The sequence below is a fragment of the Scophthalmus maximus genome, chromosome 11 (assembly GCF_022379125.1).
Source record: "Scophthalmus maximus strain ysfricsl-2021 chromosome 11, ASM2237912v1, whole genome shotgun sequence".
In the NCBI taxonomy this organism is placed as follows: domain Eukaryota; kingdom Metazoa; phylum Chordata; class Actinopteri; order Pleuronectiformes; family Scophthalmidae; genus Scophthalmus; species Scophthalmus maximus.
Genome location: NC_061525.1, coordinates 9,280,138 through 9,302,450, shown reverse-complemented (window position 1 = coordinate 9,302,450; position 22,313 = coordinate 9,280,138). Strand labels below are relative to the sequence as shown.

At 43.1% G+C, this 22,313-nt stretch overlaps 1 protein-coding gene across 17 annotated transcripts in view; it reads left to right on the top strand.

Moving 5' to 3' along the window:
* The window catches only part of robo2 (roundabout, axon guidance receptor, homolog 2 (Drosophila)), a 287,075-nt gene extending 265,253 nt beyond the window's left edge, over positions 1 to 21,822 (top strand). For 7 of the 17 annotated variants that reach the window (XM_035623147.2, XM_035623148.2, XM_035623152.2 and 4 more), the window contains 11 exons: positions 890 to 1,017; positions 1,901 to 2,173; positions 3,090 to 3,215; positions 7,683 to 7,842; positions 9,692 to 9,955; positions 10,863 to 11,074; positions 15,574 to 15,756; positions 16,241 to 16,399; positions 16,594 to 16,863; positions 18,362 to 18,556; positions 18,957 to 21,822. In XM_035623147.2, the coding sequence (XP_035479040.2) occupies positions 890 to 1,017; positions 1,901 to 2,173; positions 3,090 to 3,215; positions 7,683 to 7,842; positions 9,692 to 9,955; positions 10,863 to 11,074; positions 15,574 to 15,756; positions 16,241 to 16,399; positions 16,594 to 16,863; positions 18,362 to 18,556; positions 18,957 to 18,958 (1,972 nt within the window). In that variant the 3' untranslated portion in view covers positions 18,959 to 21,822. The remainder of the gene's footprint in view (positions 1 to 889; positions 1,018 to 1,900; positions 2,174 to 3,089; positions 3,216 to 7,682; positions 7,843 to 9,691; positions 9,956 to 10,862; positions 11,075 to 15,573; positions 15,757 to 16,240; positions 16,400 to 16,593; positions 16,864 to 18,361; positions 18,557 to 18,956) is intronic. The other 10 variants (XM_047335654.1, XM_035623160.2, XM_035623145.2 and 7 more) reach the window with 5 other exon arrangements.
* Positions 21,823 to 22,313: the final 491 nt, after the last annotated feature.

The following is a 22,313-nucleotide window of genomic DNA, read 5'->3' as shown; positions in this document are numbered from 1 at the left end:
ATGGTGGGGTGATTAGAAACAAGTGGACTATGATTCATCACTGAAACATAAACGAAGGCATTTAACTCGATTCCATCTGTGTTTCCCGTGGTAACGAGCCTCAAACGTGATTGTACAGTAAAGTGGCCCTAATGGCCTCCCAGCAGTCACCCATGACAGGTTAAAGTCTTAATGGCTGCTTTTTATGGTTCTCACCCCTCAGGAGGGACACAACACCTGTTAAATGGGGCTGCCCTCTCCCATATGCAGGCGTCCCACAAGTGGGCCGGGGCATCACGTGGTGCCGGGGCTGAGGCTTTGATGTCTCATCAAAAAAGATTTAGACTGTCTGGACATCACAACAAGGGGTTGATGGGAAAACACAGCAGAAAGCTTACGATATCAACGAATGAGGAAACGTACACACGTGGGTGACGACGTGCATTGCTGCAGAGCGCAAATCTCGTCGGTGTGCTTTTGAATCAATAACTCGGAGAATGTGACAAAGACACAGCAGGATAAACAGAGCGATAAAGGGCTGTGCTTGCCTGAAGGAATTCCAACTCAGTGAGAGAAGAAATGTATCAGTACAGTACTTCCCCCATATCTCTGATGTGTTTCATTAGCTTCAGAAGCTCATGGCAAGCTTATCTAAAACAAACACACATTTTTGTGCACAACCTAGCATTTAAACATATGTTTGATTTATTTCTTTTTTTCTTTTCAAATTGCCTCTGCAGATTTCAGTTGTTTTTTTTCTCATTCATAATTTCTAAATCCAGTAACATAATGCAGAATTAAACCGTGCATAATAAGGAACCGGGGATGTTGTTTGTGCAATAAACTCCGTTAGTAATGTTGTTTCATAGCCGATGTTTAATCTAGTGTCTCATCTTGTGTTTGTGCTCAGCCGGCCAGGGCTGCTGAATGCCGGTGACCCAGGCTACCCCTGGTTAGCAGACTCTTGGCCAGCCACCAGCCTGCCTGTCAACAGCAGCTCCGGGGGACCCAATGACCTGAGTAACTTTGGGCGAGGAGGTAGGTGCTCTGAGAGAAAGACGAGAGACGAGATGAAAGATGATGGCATGCAATCCTTTCTGTTGTACCAGAGCCCCCGTTGTTCGTCATGTACATATATGCATGCAAGATGGATACACAGTATGCGCATATGCCGTGTATGTTTGGATATACATTTATATATCACATCCGAGGACAGCAAGAGCATTAACAACGGGGGCCTCCGCTGTCAACAGGCTAAGTAATGGCGAATAGTCCAGCTCGGTGTCATAGCCCATAGCTCAGAGCAGGAGAATGTGAGGCGAGAGACAGGCAGAGGAGCAGGGGGTGGATGGGTGTTTGAAAGGATGGTCTTGAGCAGCCAGTCGTGAAGGACAGGCGCAGCTTGACTGGCGCAGTTGCGGACACTTCCGCCACGGCTCTACATCATCTCCCCTTCACTGGGCATGCAAACCATGCACCACAGAGAGAGTCTGCTTGCTCTTTCCTTCCCTTCCCCTGCCGTCGCACACACATGCAGAGCAGCAGCATTTTCCCTGATGTATATGAGCAGAGAAGGGAGGGAGAGTGAGACATCCACATATGTGGAGGGGAACAGGGCTCCTCAGCTTTGAGGCTCAGGGTTGGAATATATGAATAATTTGGATACATTCTTTTTTTATTTTATTTTTAGATTAACCTGTTAATGCTGTTTGAAATGCACCAGGACCCAGACAGTGGTTTTATAAGACCCAAAGACCATGTGCACTTAATTCGCAGGTCACTCAAGACCTGGATAGTCCTTATCTGTTTATTTTCCATAAAAAACATACACTTTTTTAATTAAATACTGCGGGCTACAGGTGAGATAAATATAACTTAGAGGGCATTTTTCCTTTATCGTCCCTCCCTTCCTCTTTCCCAGATCTCCCCACCGGTCAAGGGGATAAGACAGGCACCATGCTCTCTGACGGAGCCATCTACAGCAGCATAGACTTCACCACCAAAGCCAACTACAACAGCTCTGGCCAAACATCCCAGGCCACTCCCTATGCCACCACTCAGATTCTCCACTCTAGCAGTATCCATGAGCTGGCTGTCGACCTGCCAGAGGCCCAGTGGAAGGCCTCACTCCAGGCCAAGCAGGAGATGGCCAGCCTGGGCTACTCCCTGCCCGACAAGAATTCCTGCAACAACAGTAAGTTATACCGGGAAAGTGAGCGCGCCAGTAGAGGTTTTTTGGGGACATTGTTGCCCTCATGTGTGGGAGGTTTAGCAAGTTTAATACGATAGTGTGTCAGCTACTGTGCCATTACTGCCGTCCCCTGACATCAAAAACAGAGTCTTTTAACCAAGTTCACAAACTGTGAGTTTACAGTTGTAACAAGACGGCCATTTGGTGTTTAAACTTTTCCCACCCCAAGTTTCTGAAGTCTTTCTAACCCTGCTGCGGTGGTGGGAGGCTTCCTTAAAAAGAATCATTTTTCCTCCAGCAGACATCAACTTGGTTACTCTACAAGGTTGAATAAACATCTCCTGAAGGATTAGCACGGCTAAGTCATCCATCCTCCGTCTTGCTGGGTTTTCATGACTCCTTCAGTTTCAGAGTAATGGCCAATCCATTTTATCTTGACAAATATTTAGGAAAATAATCCAAATTAATTACTTTGAAATGGGACTTTTAAAGCAGATTGGAGTTTTATACTTGAGGGTGAGATGAGCATTCCTCAGCTATATTCTAATACATATTAATGATACTTATTTTTCTACAGTACAAAATGGATTATTTATAGTTTTTGCAAAGTCCCATTAATACTATAAATCTTTAAATACTACTTTTCTAAATCTCCCTACCGTCATGAGAAGTATGATCACAAATTATTATGCATGAGGGGGACAAGCTGTTTTTTCTTCAGATCAATAAATCAAATTTCTCCCGCAAAGGTTTTGTCTGTTGCTTACAAATCCTAAAGTAAAGTAGATGTTAAGTAAGTCCAGCTTGTTGAATGTATGACTCCTGAATATATCCTGCTTGCTTGATGCTCTAACTGCATGTTTGCATGTGCCAATCACCTGATGCCACTGTGGTTTTTGCCCTTCAACCCCCACTGTAGCCCTCCTTTTCATTCCCGACTACCGATTGGCCGAAGGATTGTCTAATAGAATACCACACAACCAATCACAAGATTTCAGCACCACCAGCTCTCACAACAGCTCAGAGCGAAGCGGCAGTCTCTCAGGTTGGTTTACGCAGCAGAGAATCTTTTTTCATGAAGTGAACTGGGAAACTCTCTGGGGCTCTGCCGCTTGACTACATGATTGACGGATGTCTTAATTGCTTCATTGATCTGTTATTGCATGTTCAAACCTGACATCTAAGATTTTTTTTTTTTATTAACGTCGTCCCTCTCCTCCACCAGAGATGCTTCTCTCACGCAGCCCCCCCCCTGCCTACAGTGCATTACATGTGAACGCTTTGTTGTTATTTTCTTTAAGTTATGCGTGGTTCTGAGTATAATGGTGACTACTGTGTGTAGCCATGTTGTGATATGGCATATGAGCTGGACAAGAGTTACTGGAGCACAAAGAAGCAGGACATTTAGATAAGAGAGAAAGAATAGTGCTATGGTCTCCTTACACAATATGGCTGTAAGTGCTAATTCTAGGTTTTCTGCCATCACCGCTCACCGGTCTTTGCAAAGGCTTTGTCTCTCGGTGTGTGACTGAGAAGATGAGAATTGGGGCAGAGGGAGTCTTTCAGACAGAGTGGACTATACACACACACACGCCATTAGAGATGCTTGGCTGGGTAAAGTGGCAAAAATACCTCCCTTTTCCCCTCTTCTGCTAATGGCTGCCGACTACACTAAAACCTATGTTCAGAGAATTACAATGTCATTTATAGGACACCAAGGCAGCCCTCTGCCTGCCTCCCTTCCACTCTCCCCTTTTATCTAGTTACAAGCCACTGCCTTAACTGGTCCCTAATTCAGTGCTCCGGCACACAGTCTGGAGAGAAGGATGTGAAGTGGCCATGCCTCACAGGCAGATTCTTCCCTGAGACACGCAGGTTAATGAAGACTCTTACTGGGTGTAGCACATGCTGTATGTTATGATTAGCTGAAATGCAGATAAATAGATAAATTTCTTAACAGGACAAATGTACACTTTATGATTTAAAAGAGTTCAACATCCAGGATGAAGTATGCTTGTCTGCTTTCTTTCTCAAATAAATATCAAGCTATAGTCAGCTGCATTAACATGAAACATCTTGTCTGGCTCTGTCCAATGGTAACTGAATTCACTCGCTCCGAATCCCCATTAAATGACAGCTTGTAATTGTTACTCTCGGGTTTTAAACAATTGAGCTACAATGTGTTAATTAGTGACAGATTAGAGCCTAAGAGGAGCTGATATGCATATTCCTATGTCTATGCGCTGGCGACAGCCGAAACCAAATGTGTTATGTTTTTTGGGTTTCCATCTGTCTCTATAGACATATGTACATACCACTCTCATGAACATGATATATCAGGGAATATCTTCAAATTTGTAGCTAGGGTTCTCTTGGACTCAAAGATTAACTGATTCGATTTTGGTGGTCAAAGGTCATGACCTTTGGCTGTTGAAATGAGATATCTCATGAACACATCGAGGGAAATCCTTTCAAATTTGTCAGAAAACTTTGCTTGGACGAAAAGATGAACTTGTGGTAAAATATATTAGATGTTAGAGCACCTCCAATCTTCTTCGTTAATTCTCTGCAAATAGCCACATTAAACACATTGTTATTATTTCTTTAAAGCTCTGTTAGACAAGGAAAGTAATATAAATGCTGAGCAGGATGTATTAATTAAATTTATATATATATATATATATTTCACTTACTTTTACATTTTGTCCCATAATGGAAATGTTGCATGTTGTAAACCATAGAAAGACACTTACAACATTGATGGTAATTTGAATCAGCACGAGCTAAGCTTTGATTCTGACTTCAGCCAAAGTAAACTCAACATTCGAGAGGAGAGGGTTTGGGGGGTTGGTTGAAGTTGCAGTGCCTTTCGTCCCTCTAAGCAGATAGAAAGAATAATAAATGTCAGGTCTGAAGTAGGGGAGCAAGATGAAAAGGAACTGAAGTAGAGCAGCTTTTATGGCAGCGTGGATCTCCACTGGGGGCATGAAGCTGCTCATTAAAACCTCTCATAGTGTAAGGGAAGAGATGTGGCTGGTGTGTTGTATGTATGACTCCCCTGTTCCCCTCCACTCACACCGTCCTGTCTGTGAGGCTGCAAAGTCCATGATCATGTCAAGTCTATGGTTGTGTGTGTGCTAGACCCATTGTGCTCCTGCTCTCTCTGTACGTGTTGCATCTCACCTCACTATGTAACTTTTATGTAAACGGAAAACATGCAAATGATACATGACTTTCGGGCGATTTGATGTCCTTTTTTTGAATTATTATCCCAACCACAAGTTACTGGCTGCATAGTCTTTTTAGAGTCTCTGCTCTGTGGCTTTCCCCCCTCAGCACTGACGCACCCAGGGAAAACAAAGCAAGCTCAAGGCTATGCAGCCCTGCAGTTATAGGCTGGGACCGCCCAAACCTTAGGTATAAATACCCAACGATGGATCTATATTTAGTACGAGTTCCCCTTTGAAGAGAGGCCCAGTTTTGTCAGAGGAGATGGGTTCGCTGTGTAATTCCTGTATAGCTCCTGGCCACAGCTTCGCTCTCACTCTGTATTTTTCATATTTGGGGTGAGCTGTTGTAATTCCAGTGCCAGTCCATCCTTCCCTAGAAGAGGCTCATTTACAATATTGATGGCTGGTCTTGTGTGGAGAGACTAAGGATGATTGAACAATCACGTCAGCTCACCATTTATTGGTAAAAGTCAAGCGTCGCCCAGAGGTACAATTAGGAAACCCAATTACTTTCAGACTTTACCTACACTGTAGTGCTGCCTGCCTTGGGCTTACAGTTGTTTCTTTTATCACTTCCGTTCTTCATTAATCTCCTTCTGACGCCACTTGTATCTCCTCATGCCTGATATTTCCTCTCTTGTATTTGAGGTAGAAATATATTTTTTAATATCAATATTATCTGGACTTGAAACGTACAACGTTCGTGATTTGTTTGCCATCTGGCTTCATTGAAAATCAATAGAAATGTACCTCCTTGCTTCTGTAAGTTTCTTCTGATGTCGGTAAGTTACTTTTGAGTTAAGTCTGTTCATTAAATCAAATTTGGAGACATTATGTTACATTGCACAGGATGAGATATTGGCATCCCTTTTTTTTGCGGCCCTGGGGAAGGTGATTACAGGCCTTTGGCAGGGAAGGCTAACCAGCAGATGAGAGATACAAATGTGTTCAGCAGAGTTTCCCAATGATGGCTCTCACTAGTCTGTGAGGCCGCTGACGTCAGCTCGAGGTATTTTCTGGATTGAGATGTAAGGTGTTTACTGGTAGAGGCTTTTCTGTCTGCCAAAAATGTTTTATATATGCAAACACTATGTTCCCTTACTTCCCCTCCATATGCAGAGAGAAATAATGCATATATTAAAAAATAATAATAACTAATTGTGAGATAATGTACAATGTGTGTTTAACCCCATTTTAGGCTAAATCCAATGCAATACAACAAACAACAGATTTTGTGGCTATTTGTTTGATCTACTTTCCATTGTCTAAAACATCAGCTAAAGAGACACATTAGGGTTATTACTGTGGATATGAAGGTGTTTTTTTTTCAGAGGTAAATTGTAAAAGGAGAGAGGTCTTGCCATAGTGGGAGTTGTAATAAAATGTTCCCTGATTTACCAATATTCCAATGTGGATTAATACATTCTCAGTAGAGAAAACTGCATTTTAGCTTTGTGTTTATAGGGATCTAACCCCAGTGAAAGTTCAATTTGCTCCGGTATGTCTTCAGGAATATATCTAGACTGTATATTTCTCTCAACTTAAAAACTGATTAGGGAAAAGCCAAATGTGTTTTAAAGAGAAAAAAAAGGTTTTCTTCCACACTGACCAAATTGTATAAAACACAGTATTGACCTGGTTGGCAGATTTATAAAGATGGATGGGACAGAGGAGAATCGGCTGTTGGAAGGATATGAGTGGAAATGGATGGGGTTAGCGGTGCTCTGGTGTAATAAAAGAAATGAAAGTAGTAATAGACTCTCAGTGAATTCCATTAGGGACACACTGACACTACACAAGCCATTCATTATGATGATGCTGTGAAGTGAGATATTTCATTGTGGAGCCCAAAGCCTGGTGTGAAAGGGGACACTGAGGAATGGGTGGAGCACAAAGGTCTGCCTCAGCCTCGTTTACTGCCGCTCTCTCCTGTTTCTATGGAGATTTGAGGCTTTTCAGCCAATCAATCAATGGAGGCATGCTTTTCATCAGGAAACCTTGAGCTTTTCTATGGAAGCACTGACAGACAGGAGCCCATTAAAACCTTGTTTTTGAAATTGTGTATGACTTTCCAAAGGCGTGTTGAAATTGAGTCCAAATAGATCTGTGTTTGGACTGAACTGGGTTTCTTTAGAATACACATTTGTAACATGGAAGAAGCAGCTACTGTCATTTACAACGCGAACCCACTTGTGCATTCGTTTGTAGTTGGTTTTCGTTTGCAATCTAATTTGCAATTTTTCAATGACTGTATTTCACAAATATGTCCTCTCCTTTTGTAGGTGGAAAGGGAGGAAAGAAGAAGAAGACCAAGGCTGGTTCCAAACCCAACAAAGCCAATGGGTCCAGCTGGGCCAATGTTCCCCTGCCCCCTCCCCCTGTTCACCCTCTTCCTGGCACTGAGATGGACCATTACCCCAATGAGCACCACGAGGGAGGAGGGTATGTCGACTATCGAAGATGACACATATTGATGTGAACAGAGAATATGCCTCAAATAGGTTTTTTCATTCTTACGTGTTGATCAGATATTGAAGCCTGGCACAAAAAAATTGATTTTATTTTACAGATGAACTCAAAATAAAAAAGTATAGATAACAGTTGAAAACAGACAATTTCTAACAACAAGCCCCTCTCATTCCCAATATAAAGGATGAGCTTGCTTGTGGCTGTCATTGGTTTTTTTCTGCTGACTTCTGAAGGAGTAGACATTGTAATGTTTTGCCTCCTGGAATGAAAAAACACAATGCTTGCCAACATGTGCAACACTACACTTTTGTGTGTGTAATAACAGGGTTCAGCTCTGTTTTCTCTGCAGCTAATTACTGTACTACTATACATCTGGAAAAGAGTGAATGATCAACGTGTGTGTGTGTGTGTGTGTGTGTGTGTGTGTGTGTGTGTGTGTGTGTGTGTGTGTGTGTGTGTGTGTGTGTGTGTGTGTGTGTGTGTGTGTGTGTGTGTGTGTGTGTGTGTGTGTGTGTGTGTGTGTGTGTGTGTGATTCCCCACACAGCCAGATACACACGCATTCTCACTTACACAGGCACTCGCAGAAACACTCATTTACAGATGGCTGCAGATCACTATTTACTAATCCTGTCTTCAGGCTATGGGATGACTTTATGACTGGACAATAAATAAATAAAAGAAAAAAAAGGAAACATGTTTGAGCAGTCTCCTGCTGCAACAGTACTGGTGTACCAGCGTGTAGACATAGATTGTTTTAGATAAATTACTTTTTCACAATGGAAAAAAAAAATCCTGATTGCATTTGTTTTATAAAGATAAAAGTGGGAGGACACCAACTGAGATGTAAAAAGTTTAAAGATTTCTCATAAACGTTTGAATATTGATACTTGTCACTCATTTAATTTATCTACATTACATGACTTTCTTAAATTTGCAGGCATATTTTTTACATTTCATTTAGTGTAGTGCTTTCAACAGAGTGTACAAACCACATTGGAACAAAGTAGCCAAAGCTTATTTAAGTGTTAGCGTGTGTCTCTCTCCGGTCCAGCAGGTACAGTACCACGTCCCTCTTACGCCCATTTCCAATCTGGGCAGAGTCATCTGCTTTAATAGGCTCTCTTGCAAATGAAGAGTCGTGTGCACTGTAAATCTGAGGCCGCTCTTAATGGCAGCAGATTAAAACAGTTATGTCCTGTGGAGTGTGCAGTGACAAATTTCGTTAATGAACATTTTCTTTATGGCTAGTATTATTTCAGCATGTATAAGCACAGCTATGTGGAAGTGAGGCCTGATTACCTCTGCGATCGCACTCAGGACTGTCGTATATAATATACACTTGAAAAGTTGGACAAGGTCACAAAGTACTGTTGATATGTAGGAATTCAATTTAAGATAATGCTATTTTTGTGCAGTTTGCTATTCCAATTCAGTAGCCTCACACACACCTCACTGTTGCAATGTTTCTGTCCATATGCATTTTTTTTTTTTACATCTTTCAGCTTTTAAATCAATGAGCTGTGTTAAAATGTCCAGCATTTTCTGATTTCAGCTTCTCAGTTGTGCCGATCTGACACTTTTCTTCTTCATATATTCAAGTAAACTGGACGTCTTAGGGTTTTTAAAAGCATGGTTGCATTAGCAAGCTAAGGAAAATTTATGTAACCTTTTCTATGAAGTAGTTAGCTTTTTCCTGACATTTTGTACACATAATAATTAATAAAACATTATATAAAAATTGGGTGTATTATTCGGTGAAAAAGATTGACTGAAGATTGCATTAACATAAACGTGTAGAGTAAACGTCTCTTCTTTCCTCAGGTATGAGAGTGATGGCTGGGGCCCCCCCATGCCTGTGCAGACCTATCTTCACCAGGGCATGGAGGATGAGCTGGAGGAGGAGGAGGAGAGGGTTCCCACTCCACCCATCCGAGGAGTTGCCTCTTCCCCGGCTGCTGTGTCCTTCGGACAGCAGTCCACCGCTACGCTCACCCCTTCTCCTCGGGATGAGATGCAGCCCATGCTCCAGGCCCATTTGGATGAGCTGACGAGAGTGTACCAACTGGACATGGCAAAACAGACATGGTAATGTATATATGTGTGTCTATTTGTGCGTCTATCCATCATCCAACCGCGTTGAAAGATATATTGTTATAGCTGATAATAAATGCACTGCTGTCATTTTGGAATGCTTACTGTACATTCTGCCCTGTGTGTATTGCTGCCTGGATTTATTTTGGCCCAGCAGTATGTCAGCTGCGTGTGCCGTGGAGATAAAGCCATTTACCGTTCCATTTCAAGGGGCCCTTGCTACCACTTAGGTGGCTGCTGCATTTTAGTCGCTCTAAGAGAAACAATCCCTTACCCAGCTGTTAACTCCTCCCACAACTATACGGCACATTCCATTGTTGTTGTGCTCATGCAAGTCAGATGAAGGCCGCGCTTCCTTCTGTCGCCAATTGCGGCATTCACTATTATGGCTTTCATTCATAATAGTGAAGTGGCGGTGGGGCTGGGGGGCGGCTGGGTGTCAGGAAGGAGATGTCATGCTACCCAGTAATGACTACGTTGGTTAGAGAGCATCACTGACAACACCAGAGGGCCAGTAATTACAACCAATTCCCACCGCGAAAACCGCGTCAAAGACATCGCACTCCCCAAACAAACGTGGCTGTCAGCAGAGCAGGCTGCCACAGAGGTGACTGCCATGTGTCGACAGGCCGGGAGATCGTGGCTTTGTACCATCTTCAGCAGCAATTAGCTGCTCATTGTGTAAGCATGTAAGTGGCAACGTAGAATTAGTGGAATTGTGCAGATTTAGTCGGCGCTTCACGTATGAAAGACATCTCAAAGTAGCTCGGCATTTCCATATACACTTCAATTTTTTCACCCCCTTTCAGCATTTGTTATTATTATCATTAAATTTCATTTTCCATGCACACAGTTTGTGCATATACCAGTGGGATGACATGCTGTCCGTGTCTCCTCGCAGGCACATGCAGGGAGGCTCTCTCCCTCCTCAGGCTCCGGCTCCTCCAGTGGGCTACGTGTCGAGCACAATGGTTTCTGATCAGGAGACTGACCTGCCTGATGAGGAGGAGGAAGAGGAGGAGGAGGAGGATGAAGGCTATGGAGCCAGGCATCCCCGCGGTATTGAGCACACACCAGGGTCGAGCATGGACAACCTGGACAGCTCCTTAACAGGTAAGGTGTTCGGGACGGTGATTTGTGGCTTTTGTGGTTAAACAGCAATTCTGGGAGAAAATACCAGTATATTTGTGAAAGATATGTGTTTTTACTTGTCCAATGCATTATTATTATTATTGTTATCAGTAGTGGTAGTAGCAGTAGTAGTAGTAGTAGTACTTTGATCAAAGACAAATGAATGACCTCTAATCACTGAGTGGGTGAAATGTATTTCATTCCTGTTGTTGTTGTTGTTGCATCTATTTCATACAGTAAATGGATAGTCGCTCATGACATGATCTTAATGAGTCTGCTACGTGTTAATTTTCATGCAAACATGATTGCTGAGTGCCCTTCATTCAAATTTTTAAGCACTTTTGGTAGACTCCAGGGAATTATAATTGTCATTCTCTCCCCCAAAAAGGAGATAAGAAAGTCCATGAATTTTAAACAGCATAGTGAGCGGGAAGTTAAGAGCAGGGAAAGGAAAGGCAAGGGGAGTGTGACTGTGATTTAACTCGCACACAGCTAACGCCACCCACATCTTCCAGAGGAGATTTGAAATAAATGTCACGTGCAGCATATTCCATTCATGTCTTCAGGCACATTTTCATTTTTACAACTCACTAAAATCTTTTACAGTGGGGGTGGACACATGAAGTGCATGACATTGCAGCAGCAGAGTTGGGTTCTGGACTATTGGTTTTCCTCATATGGACCACGCCACTCTATCCATCTGTGAACTCGAAGCGAACACTGGAGGAGTAAAAAATTGAGTGGCGTGTGGCTATCTTGTACCACAGGTACAGGTTGTGATACAACACAAGTGGAACCCAAGCTGTTGTCAGACATGAACTCTGTGAAAGCTGGAGACAAAACAGTAGAGTCATTTTGTTGCAGTGGAAGCAGCATTTTTGTTCACAGTCATCAACACGCCCTGTCGCTTTTGGGCACGTGTGCTTACTCTGACATTTTCCCCCGAAATTTTACTTGGGGTGCTAGCAGGAAAAGTTCGGAGCGACATTTGAAGACATTTGCGTTCTCACATACAGCCCCTTTGGAAAATTTCAGGAAAATGTTGAGACTTCAGTGCATGTCTGAAAGCGACTCCGCTGACGTCGTGCAGCTATCAGCTCTTCCAACAATGTCACTGAATACAACAAATAAAATAAAATCCATATTGTATGTGTAAAGAAAACGTGTAGTGAGCAGAAACTATACTGTATCTGAAGGTAGAGGGAGTTGAGGGGGGTTGGCGGCGCTGCTTGTAGGTCCTCCCTGTCAGTGTCAGACCTGAAAAGTAGTTTTCCATGGGATGATGGAACAGTGGTTGTGGTAGCACTGACACATACTACTGCCGATGTTTTTAGAGGAATATAAAGCAGCAACTGGGCCCTAATCTACTGCATCTCTCCTCCACTGTATTGCTCTGGAGACAGCACTATTTCTTCTTATCTCTCTGAGAGTCTGCCTCGCACCCCACCGCCTGACAGCACAGACACGGTCCCAGCTCCGGGGTTAGCAGTAAAAGGAGAGGGGAGGATAGGGGAAACCGCTGAGATTTATTGCGGCCACCATTTTGGGCCTATACAAATAGGGGAGGGGAGGAGTGAGATTCCTGTCAAGGCCCTGCTCCATAGATTTGTCATTGTTTTAATAATATGGAAATAGGTCTGCTTTCATAATGTTATACCAAAGCCCAGTAAATCAAACATTTTCCCTGATGCCCCAGAAAAAAAGAAGCAGCCTTATCCTGTGGGGCCATTTTTCATCAGCAGATTGTCTGCACAGGCCGACGGATTATTCTAGGCTCTGAAATAATACAACACACTGTGTGCAGATACATGTAAATCTTGATACTGTGGTGGGTTCTGCACAGTGCACAGCTACGTCTCGCCTGAGTCAGAGAGACGAAGTGAACACGTAGGTATTACCCGGCTTCCTGTGTAGGTGGCGTTGGTCATGTAAAGCTGAGATGCGGTAGCGGTGCGGCTGTTACGGCGATTACTCTCCCATAAAGCCTCGCCAGGTTTGTGAGGAGCGGGGTCACGTCTCCTGGCGGCAGGTAGAGACGCTCGCTCATCATGGGGAATGATTTCCCTGCTTAATGACATGCAGATTAGGATTTCCGTCAGTATAAATCAGTTTTAGTGGCAGGAGGGCCCTGAGCTGGATTTTACAGCCCCCCAACCACCTCCCGTTTACTGGCCCTGCCCTGTCAGTGCGTGCAGCACGTGAGGTATAAGCCGGTGGTTTTTAGAGAACACGGTCTGGCCCATTGCTCAGGTTTAAGACATGATAAAAGACAGACTCGTAGAGCAAACCTCGGTCTGGAGCGTAAGGAAAAAAATCACATTTCTAGGAGAAAAATAAAAGAGAGATTGAATTTTTATCAAATTATAATACAATGATCACAGTTTGATTGGACTCTCGTTCTTAGAATAGAAGTGCTCCAGAGGTTCAGCAGGAGAAAGTGGCAGTTAGTACAACAGAAAAGTCATTCTGTGATGTGATTTGCTGAGGCAGTGTTCCTTCGCTGAGCCGGAGGAGTTGGAAGCTTCAGTGCTTTGGCTCGCGCTGCCTGTACTTCATTATCTGCTCTATTCTTTGTGGGAGGATTGGACCCAGTGGAATTGCTGTCTTTCTTTCTTAGAGGAAAAAAAAGAATCTTAGAAGAGAATTTCAAAGAAAATTGCTAGGCTAGGTGGAGGGCTCAAGGTAGTTACTGAAATCGGTTAGCGCAGTAAAAATGGATTGTGTAAGGGGCTTTTCTGCCTTGTCCAAGCTTATATTTTCTAGAAGTTTCCAATAATCTGAGAGTATTTCACTGTATTAGGAGTGAAAGTCTGTTGCAACTGTGGCTGTTGAAGGTGCAATTCCCTGAAGTCTCTTAACCGCCTCTTTGATACCTGTGGTTAAAGTTGAGGAGATTCACAGATGGGAAATTGGAAAACTCTTTGAAGGCGACTCACCAGTGAAGTGCAATAAATAAACCACAACTTCTGTGTCAGATTTTAAATGTGTTTTATTGTATTGCAAAGAGAAGTGGCCTCAGAGGAACCAAACCCCGCAGCTGATTAATGCCTCGCTCGTGGATTATGCCATCCTTTACATCATACTGACCTTTAAATAAGTCCTGCTGCTAACTCTTTGTCCCTATCGCTCTCTCTCTCGGAACAACCTGGACCCTCACACCTCCCCAGTTCTCTGTTACACCAGCCTGTTCAGTCACATCACTCTCGTGCTCGGTGCGAGGGGGAGATTGTGTGAGCGGAGCACTTGGGTTCATGCCACTTCAGCAAAGTCTGCCAAACCAGTCCCACTGAAAGCTGTCACATTATCCCACTGTTCTCAGTGTTTTTGCTTGCTAAAGTGCCATATTTTTACTGGCAGGCTCTTAGTTTTACATTTAAAGTGCTGGCCTAGCTTTTTATGTTGGTGGGGGGAGAAAAAAAATCAAAGCATGAAGAATTAATTACAGTAGCACAGATACATAAATACCACAGATACCAAAAGTCAAAAGTTGTATATACACATTTCCCTTGTGTGTGTGTGTGTGTGTGTGTGAAATCATACGTGTGTGTGTGTGTGTGTGTGTGTGTGTGTGTGTGTGTGTGTGTGTGTGTGTGTGTGTGTGTGTGTGTGTGTGTGTGTGTGTGTGTGTGTGTGTGTGTGTGTGTGTTTGTGTGTGCGTGCTTTCAATTCCATCAAATAGCTGACTATGTTTGTGTTCATAAGATTTTTATATGGTATTGATCTAATCTTCCATTTTAACTATCTGTAAAGTAGCATGTGGTGCCGAAAACTACTGCAGCTACGTGAGATACTTTGATTTTATTACAAAATTCTCTCTTCCCCTAAAATTGTGGCACCGTTTCGACAGTGGTGGCTCTGCATTCATAAACCAGAATAAAAAGATTTAAAAATACACCAGAAAAAAAACTGTGTGCTTACAGTACCACCAGGAGTAGGATTCAATATGCTGTTTTGTGAGATGCTTCATCTGTGTCACCCGGGGCGGTTCTTTAGCTAACTCCGCTCGGCACAGGTGCGCTCATTGTTCTTTAGAAGAGGGAAATCAGTTGATGCCAGTGCTGCTGTTCCACTTGTACACTCCGCAGTGTGTTTCTGTACACACATTTTGTGTGTGTGTGTGTGTGTGTGCGCAGGTGCACAATATATGTTCATGTGGTTGTATTAAGATGAAAGAGGGCAGGCCAGAACAGAATGACTACACAAACCACTCACTTGTGAGAACAGAAATGCCCTGCAGCAAAGCTGAAAGAATTTAAGTGTAGCTATGAATATCACCTTTTAATATGGATCAATCAGTACTTCCATCCATCTTAATGTAGAATCACAGCACAGATGTTCAGTGTGGCGGATTATATATCTTTAAAGGGTATGGCCACTGACCTGAAAAGTATGAATATTAAATATTTTTGAATTATTTTATTTTTGGAGCAACAATATACAGAAACAAATACAAAAGCCCTGAAACCTGTGGTGTTCCCTAGGGTCCATGGTGAATGGTTGGGGCTCAGCCTCGGAGGATGATCGTTATTTCTCCAGCCATAGGTCCAGTTTGGGCAGTTCGTCTGACGGCTCCATCTTTACCCACTGCAGCTTTGCCCAGGCCCTAGTGGCCGCTGCAGACAAAGCAGGCTACCACCTGGAGGGCACTAGCCTCAGCAAGAGAGGTTGGTGTGTGGGGGCCAGCTGCCCACTGCTGGACTGGCCCTTCTACCAGTGGCAGACGATTTGTTCTCTCCTGCTCTGATTGTTCCCCCTGTCGTCTACTGGCTGGTGTTTCATCCGTGATGTTGGCTCATGGTTTCCTTTCCCTCTGCTGCTTGTGGAGGCCGACGCCCAGGTCGTGCATGGGACCTGCTGTATATGGCTAGACTGCGGGCATCTCTTTATCTTCTACTTTAACTCATCTGACTTGGACTCTGACTGTCTCGGGCAATAACTTGCTGTTATTACCCGCTACCTTTTATATGATCCACCGGAGAGCATTCTCTTCTAATGAAAACCTTTACCTTTGTTTTCCACTAGGGTTTTTGGATCTTGATTGATTGAAATCTGCCTCTCTTCGTGACAGCCTCAGCTCCGCTGTCTAGGTGTTGGCTCCTCCACGTCTTTATTAACCAGCTGGCTTGTGGTCCATTATCCTTCTTGCAGGTAAAGGCTTGTCCCACAGGCCCCGACCCAGCAGTCCTTTCTCAACAGATGGCAGCACAGTCGGCACACACAGCCTGGGCCACCAGAGAGCCGCCAGGCCCACACGCAAACCCCGAAGCCAGGGCACAGCACCCCACCGGAGAGATGCTGGTGCAGACGGTGAGGAGGCGACTGGAATTACATGTTAAATAGTTTATGTAGAAAGTTCTTTAAAACATCTGTTCTTTTTATAAACTAGGAGTTAATATTCTAATAATAATCTAATATTGAATGGATGGAATCTGGTATTTACAACGCTACAATTTATAAATATTTCATGAATTCATTTTATTCACTGTGGGTTTCACTTGAAGCAGACCTACCTCCTCCACCCGAGCCTCCTCCCTGTCAGGGGCAGAGCCGTATCCAGGGGGCCCGAAGTGGAAGCAGCATGGTGCCCCCCGCAGACAGGAAGGCTTCTTCTCTGGAGCGCCCGCCGATGTCAGGACCCCTGCCTGGGCCGGATGACATGAAGAGCTCCATTGACAGACATACGCGCACTTCTCTGGAACAACATCGCCAGGCTCAAGACAGGCTGGGCTCCATGGACCGGGCTGACGACGGGCGCAGGGGACACAAAACAGGTACATGTGAAACAAGAAGCCACGAGGAATCGAGGCCTGTGAAGTTTGTACATGCAGCACAGTATGTCATACAGTCAGTATGTAAGTTATCATGGTTACAGTTGCGATCTTTTCATGTTCAGCATGCTGAATCAGCCATATCATGTTGACAGTTGTTTAGAGGTTTTGATGTAGAATCAATTTTCACGAATTTGGGTAATAGAATTGGACATTTTGATCTGCTTGTGGTGGAGGATGAAAAGTCGGGGATTACCAAATTGATTCGGATTCTTGCTTCGGTAATCCATACAAACGTTGTCAAGACAATTAAATCTGAACCAAATGTGCAATTGACAGATGCATGGATGGACTGATAGACTGCATTCCAAACATTTGATGTGTTCTTTCGCCTTTTATTCATTAAAATGAAGATCACCAAAATATATATCATATTTTACTTCCTTACCCAACATAAACAATTTTGCTAACTTACAACTCACCTTGCTAAGGAAATAAAACATCTAAACTGTAACATTCTAAACAACACTTAAATTGGACATTTTCCTGTCCGACTAAAGGATTAATTTTGTTAAAGAGATAATTTCGAAGAAAAGAAAACAAGGACACTACGATTGTGCCTTGGTAGTGGGACATTTTCTCTCGCAGTGCTTGTGTTGGAGTTATCTTTCATGCTGCGTTGAGATCAGGCTCCCATGAACAGATTGCACTGTCTGCCACTTACTCTGGTTTCCAGAATGCCCCCCTCGGCCTCCCCAGTGCCCCTGTAACTGTTGCCAACACCGGCCCGCTCCTCTCCAAGTAAGGCAGGAGGCCCAAGCAACTGAAATGCGCTCTAATCGCTTCAGCTTTCATTTTTCACACAAACAGCAGCCACTCTACAGCCCATCTGCGTGCATGGCTGTGTTCATGTGAATATGCATGTGTGTTGGTAACCATTAAAGATCTCCATGCTGTGCACCCTGTCCTCCTTTGAGCCAGGACTCTCTCAGACCGTTAATCTCAGAGACTGCGAGGCAAAGACAGGTGCCACAATCAGCATCTTTACAAAAACCCCATAGGTGAATTCCCCCACGTGTCAGATTGCTGACTGATTCACAGTATCGTCCACCCAGGTCGGGGCAGGCTCCATTACAGTCATTAGCAGAACAGTGGGGAGCAGTTTGATGAGATTTCATGCAATGGCGGAGACTGCTGAGGGTCAATGTTGTGCTGCCGCAGCAGCCAGTGGTCCCTCTGTTATTGTATTTACCCCCTCATAAGGCTGGTGGCTGCGAGGCCATGTGCGAGGCCATGTGCGAGGCTGAGAGTCTTTTTCCGTGGCACGCCCTGGCAGTGCGTCCTGGCACGGCCACTCTGCAGATGTCAGGCGGAGAGGGGCTTCCAAACTGCTCTTTGTCTCCATGCATCAGATGCTCGATGTGTCCCACTGCAACAACAAAAGTCACGTGTTGTGTCAACTTTTCAAAAACTCAAACTTCCCTCTGCATGTGTTTTTCAGAGGAGGGGTGCCTGCCATACAACAAGCCATCGTTCCCGTCCCCTGGCGGACACAGCTCCTCCGGCACGGCCTCCTCCAAGGGCTCGACGGGGCCGCGCAAGGCCGAGGGTCCACGACAGCCACAACAGTGGACCGCCACCGAGCACGCTGATTTCCTGGGGACCAATGGACAGGGACAGTACTCGGGGGAGTTATGTGAGTAATTCAGTATTTTGATATTGAGATGATATTGTAGTCATAATATGACCGTACCTAAAGCACAATGTGCTAATTGGTAAACTTCAGATGTTTTCCCAGTCTTTTAGTCGCTTGCTAATATTTGATAAGCTCGATGATATATTTGTGAAGCTGTGTCCACCCTGTTAACGTGTCTTCTGCAGTCAGTAGATTCACTGCGTTTTTGTCAGCATAGTTGGCCAATAAAGTTTATTCTGATTTAGGCTAAGCGCCCAGCTTCAGGTCTGCATAGACGTTAAAGTGATATCATTCCTCTCATTTAATTCTAGTTTTTTTTTTTTTAAGTGAATGAAAGTGAATTTCCCGCAATGTTTAACTATTATTGTAAATAAACTGTCATGTCTCATGTTTCCCACAGAGTGATCTGCCTGCGATGTGAACGAGAGAAAACGCAGTCTGTCCACGAAAGAATGACGCCCTCCTTGTTGGGGCAACGAACTTTGTCCTCACCTGTGTGATCTCGGAGAGAAGGGGTGCAGCCGAGGGCACTACGGAGAAAAGCAGTGTCACAGAACTGTAAATGTGATGTATAGACACAGACATACTGTACATCTCACTATGTTTTTCGTCCTCAAGAAAATATTTTCCACCTCCTACCTTACTTTAATTTTTTTTTGTTAGAAAAAGGCAAGTTTTAAAAAAAAGAAAGAAAAAAAAGAAAACATCTATGAGAACAAATTTTCTGGTAACTGCCCTTGGGGGGAAAAAAAGGGAAATTCTCTTTCCTGTAAATATATTCGTTAACCTGTTGTTGCATTGCTATGCAAGCCTGATTCAGTTTGAGCTTTTTATTTCCATATACAGGAACAGTTGGTTTTATCTGGTTATTTGTATTATATGTGAATTGGGTGGCTGTTGTGCCATAAAATCATTGTTTTATAATCCATTGTTTGTTAATAGTTACCATAATTATTATCCATATTATAATTAATTATTGTTTTTGCACTGCAACTTTTGGTGATAAGCACAAAAAACATAGCTCCTGCTGACATGAAGAACCGGAAGAATATGTGAAGAGGAGTTTCTGTACTGTAAAGAGAAGAAAATTATATACTAATGTACAGAGAGATATTAAAGAGTAAGGCTTTGCTGACGGACGGCGACAGATGAGGTTCCCACTTCCACAGTTGGGACTAATTGGGTGGCAGACACACACGGTTCCCGAGGTCTGAAGAGCAGATATGAGGCTGGAAGAACTGTACGCAGAGGATACTGTCTTACTGTAGGTGACCGAGTTGATCCTTTGATTCTAGTTAGCGCTTCTACATCAGAAACATTTGGTGTTCGTGGTTTTTGCGTAGCCCCAGGCTTTCTTGTTTTCACAAAAAGACTGAGGGAGTTTTTCTTTTTTCTTTTTTTTATTCTTTATTTTTAAGTTATGGTCTCCAAGCATTTCAAGTTTCTTTTGTTTTCCTTTTCTGATTTACTGCCCAAATCATTTTAGCCATGCTTAGTTTACGCTCCTCGTTCAGTATAACAGGACACAAACCATAAAACAGTCAACAGGAAGGAGGAGTCGGTGGAATCTGTCCGCATGCTGTAGCTCAGTCATAGCACTTACAGTCAGATTTATGATTCCTCTCAGGCCTTAATAGGTACGCAGACATCACGGGCTAAAGAAGAATTGATTGTGATCGGTAGCGAGTAGACATCCAAAAATATCAGTGGCTCATTTGTTTACATCTTGTAATTTTTTTTTTGTTGTCTTTTATTTCCATCCATATAAGATATTGTTTGCCTTTTAGAGCACTTACTTTTTTATGTGTATTATATTACACTGTACTGTGTCATAACAACACATTTGCCTGTTGGGTCCAGCTAAGTGCTGTTAAATTAGGTGATCTATTGAATCCGCCGCTCTAAAAAGTGGTGCCTGCGTTACCAGCGTCCTGTGATCAGCACAGTGTTGTGTGAGTTACTCTGAGGAAGAAATGGCGTGTGTGCGATTTTACAATTTAGCTTTGAGTCAGTGTCTGATCCCGAACGGTGGAGTGGTGGCGGAGAAAAGCCTTGTATATTAACCAGCAGGTCCTACTGCTTCATGTCTACAGCCACACAGTGGAGCAGGACACTTTCTATCTGCCCGCCCGCCACAAAACACTCACTTTCGCTCTTACGACTCCTCCGCCTCTGAATTTTGAATTCTCGTCTCTCTCGACAACGTTTTTATTGGTTGTCCTTTATTAACGAACAGCTCCTTTTCTTTGTATGCCTTCTACGAACTTCAAAACCGCGGATTATGACAAACGTTTTTAATATTAATGTTCAGGATTTTTGTGGTTTCGATGACTGTTTGTTTTGTCTTTTTTTGTACTGCTAATGTTGATAAAAAGGGGGGTGGAAACTAAAGGCTGCCAGATGCTGTTGTACTGTTGTTGTCATGCCATCGTCATTTTTCTGTCATCCGCCCAGTGGCCAGTGTCCTGGAAATGAGGTGCAAAGAGTATCTCAGGTTATTTTACATTCTGCTGGTGTTTATGTATGTGTATATATGTGTATATATCCACAAACATCTCCACTTGATAAAGCCATTCCATTGTCATTGACGATAATTAATCCCTCTCATGTCTGAGTCCTTCATCTCCTCTTTTTCTTTTTTCTGCTGTGGATATTGATTCTGAGTATCATGTTCTGGTTCATCCACCTAAAGACAAGATGTCAGTAAAAGAACATACCAAATTAAGATTGATATTTCTAATGTCTATTGCGTTTTCGTGTCTCTTTAGTACTCATTGTTTTCTTTTAAATCACAGTGTCGTTTTGTATTTATTAAAATGATAATAAAAGTATATTGTGAAATATGCATAAAGATTCGTGAGATATAAAATGTGTTTTTGTTTATTTTGTTCTTCTTTTTTTTGTTCCTTGTAAAGTTTGCTGTCAGAGCCGAGCAGCGAGGCCATAAGGAGATGATAGGCACACTGTGCTCAGAGCATGGTGAAGTCCCGGAGTCAGTAGTCGTCTGAGTCACTCTTCGTCCTGCATGTTCACCACACTGCTCCTCTCATGTCAAAACTAAAGAAACGGAAAACCTTTCTGAACACATGAGCAGAATAGTAATGCTCACAATTTGCTTGTCAAGACAATTGAGAAAACGTCTTTTTGGAAGGATGAAAGTACTTTGGCTTTCCCTCACTTTCGTTCATTTTCTCAATATTGTTGTTTTTTGTAGCCTATCTGTGTTTTGCCTTTTTGCTATAAAATAAGATTAAAAATGACAAAAAGATCAAGTTGTTGGGTGAAGTCTTTATGTACAGTATGGGGTGAGGTGACAACTCGACCCAATGCCATTTCTACGGTACAGTACATTCTGCCTTTTTCTTTTCCTTTTCTGTAAACCACCTTCTCTATTCACTTGCATGTCCTTGTCCAAGAAGAGAGTGGGTCAAGAAATGAAACTTTTACAGTCTCATTCCCATGTCCTGTGAGATTAATCCCCTTGTTCTTTTATTTCCATGTACCTGGATCAATATCAAATAAAATATTTTTGAAAAACGAAGAATGCCTTAAATGATTTGCTTTTGATAGAAAGGCTGGAGTGCTGCCCTGCAGGGGAAATAACCGGAGGTCCAAATTGAATGTAAAAAAGTAAATTATGGGGAAAAATATGCTAGAACATGAAAACTTAATGTTCCAACTCTTTCTCCAAACCCATGTCCCCTCTGATATCTTCATCGTGTTTGACTCGGCATGTATGTAGTTATTTTGTAATGTG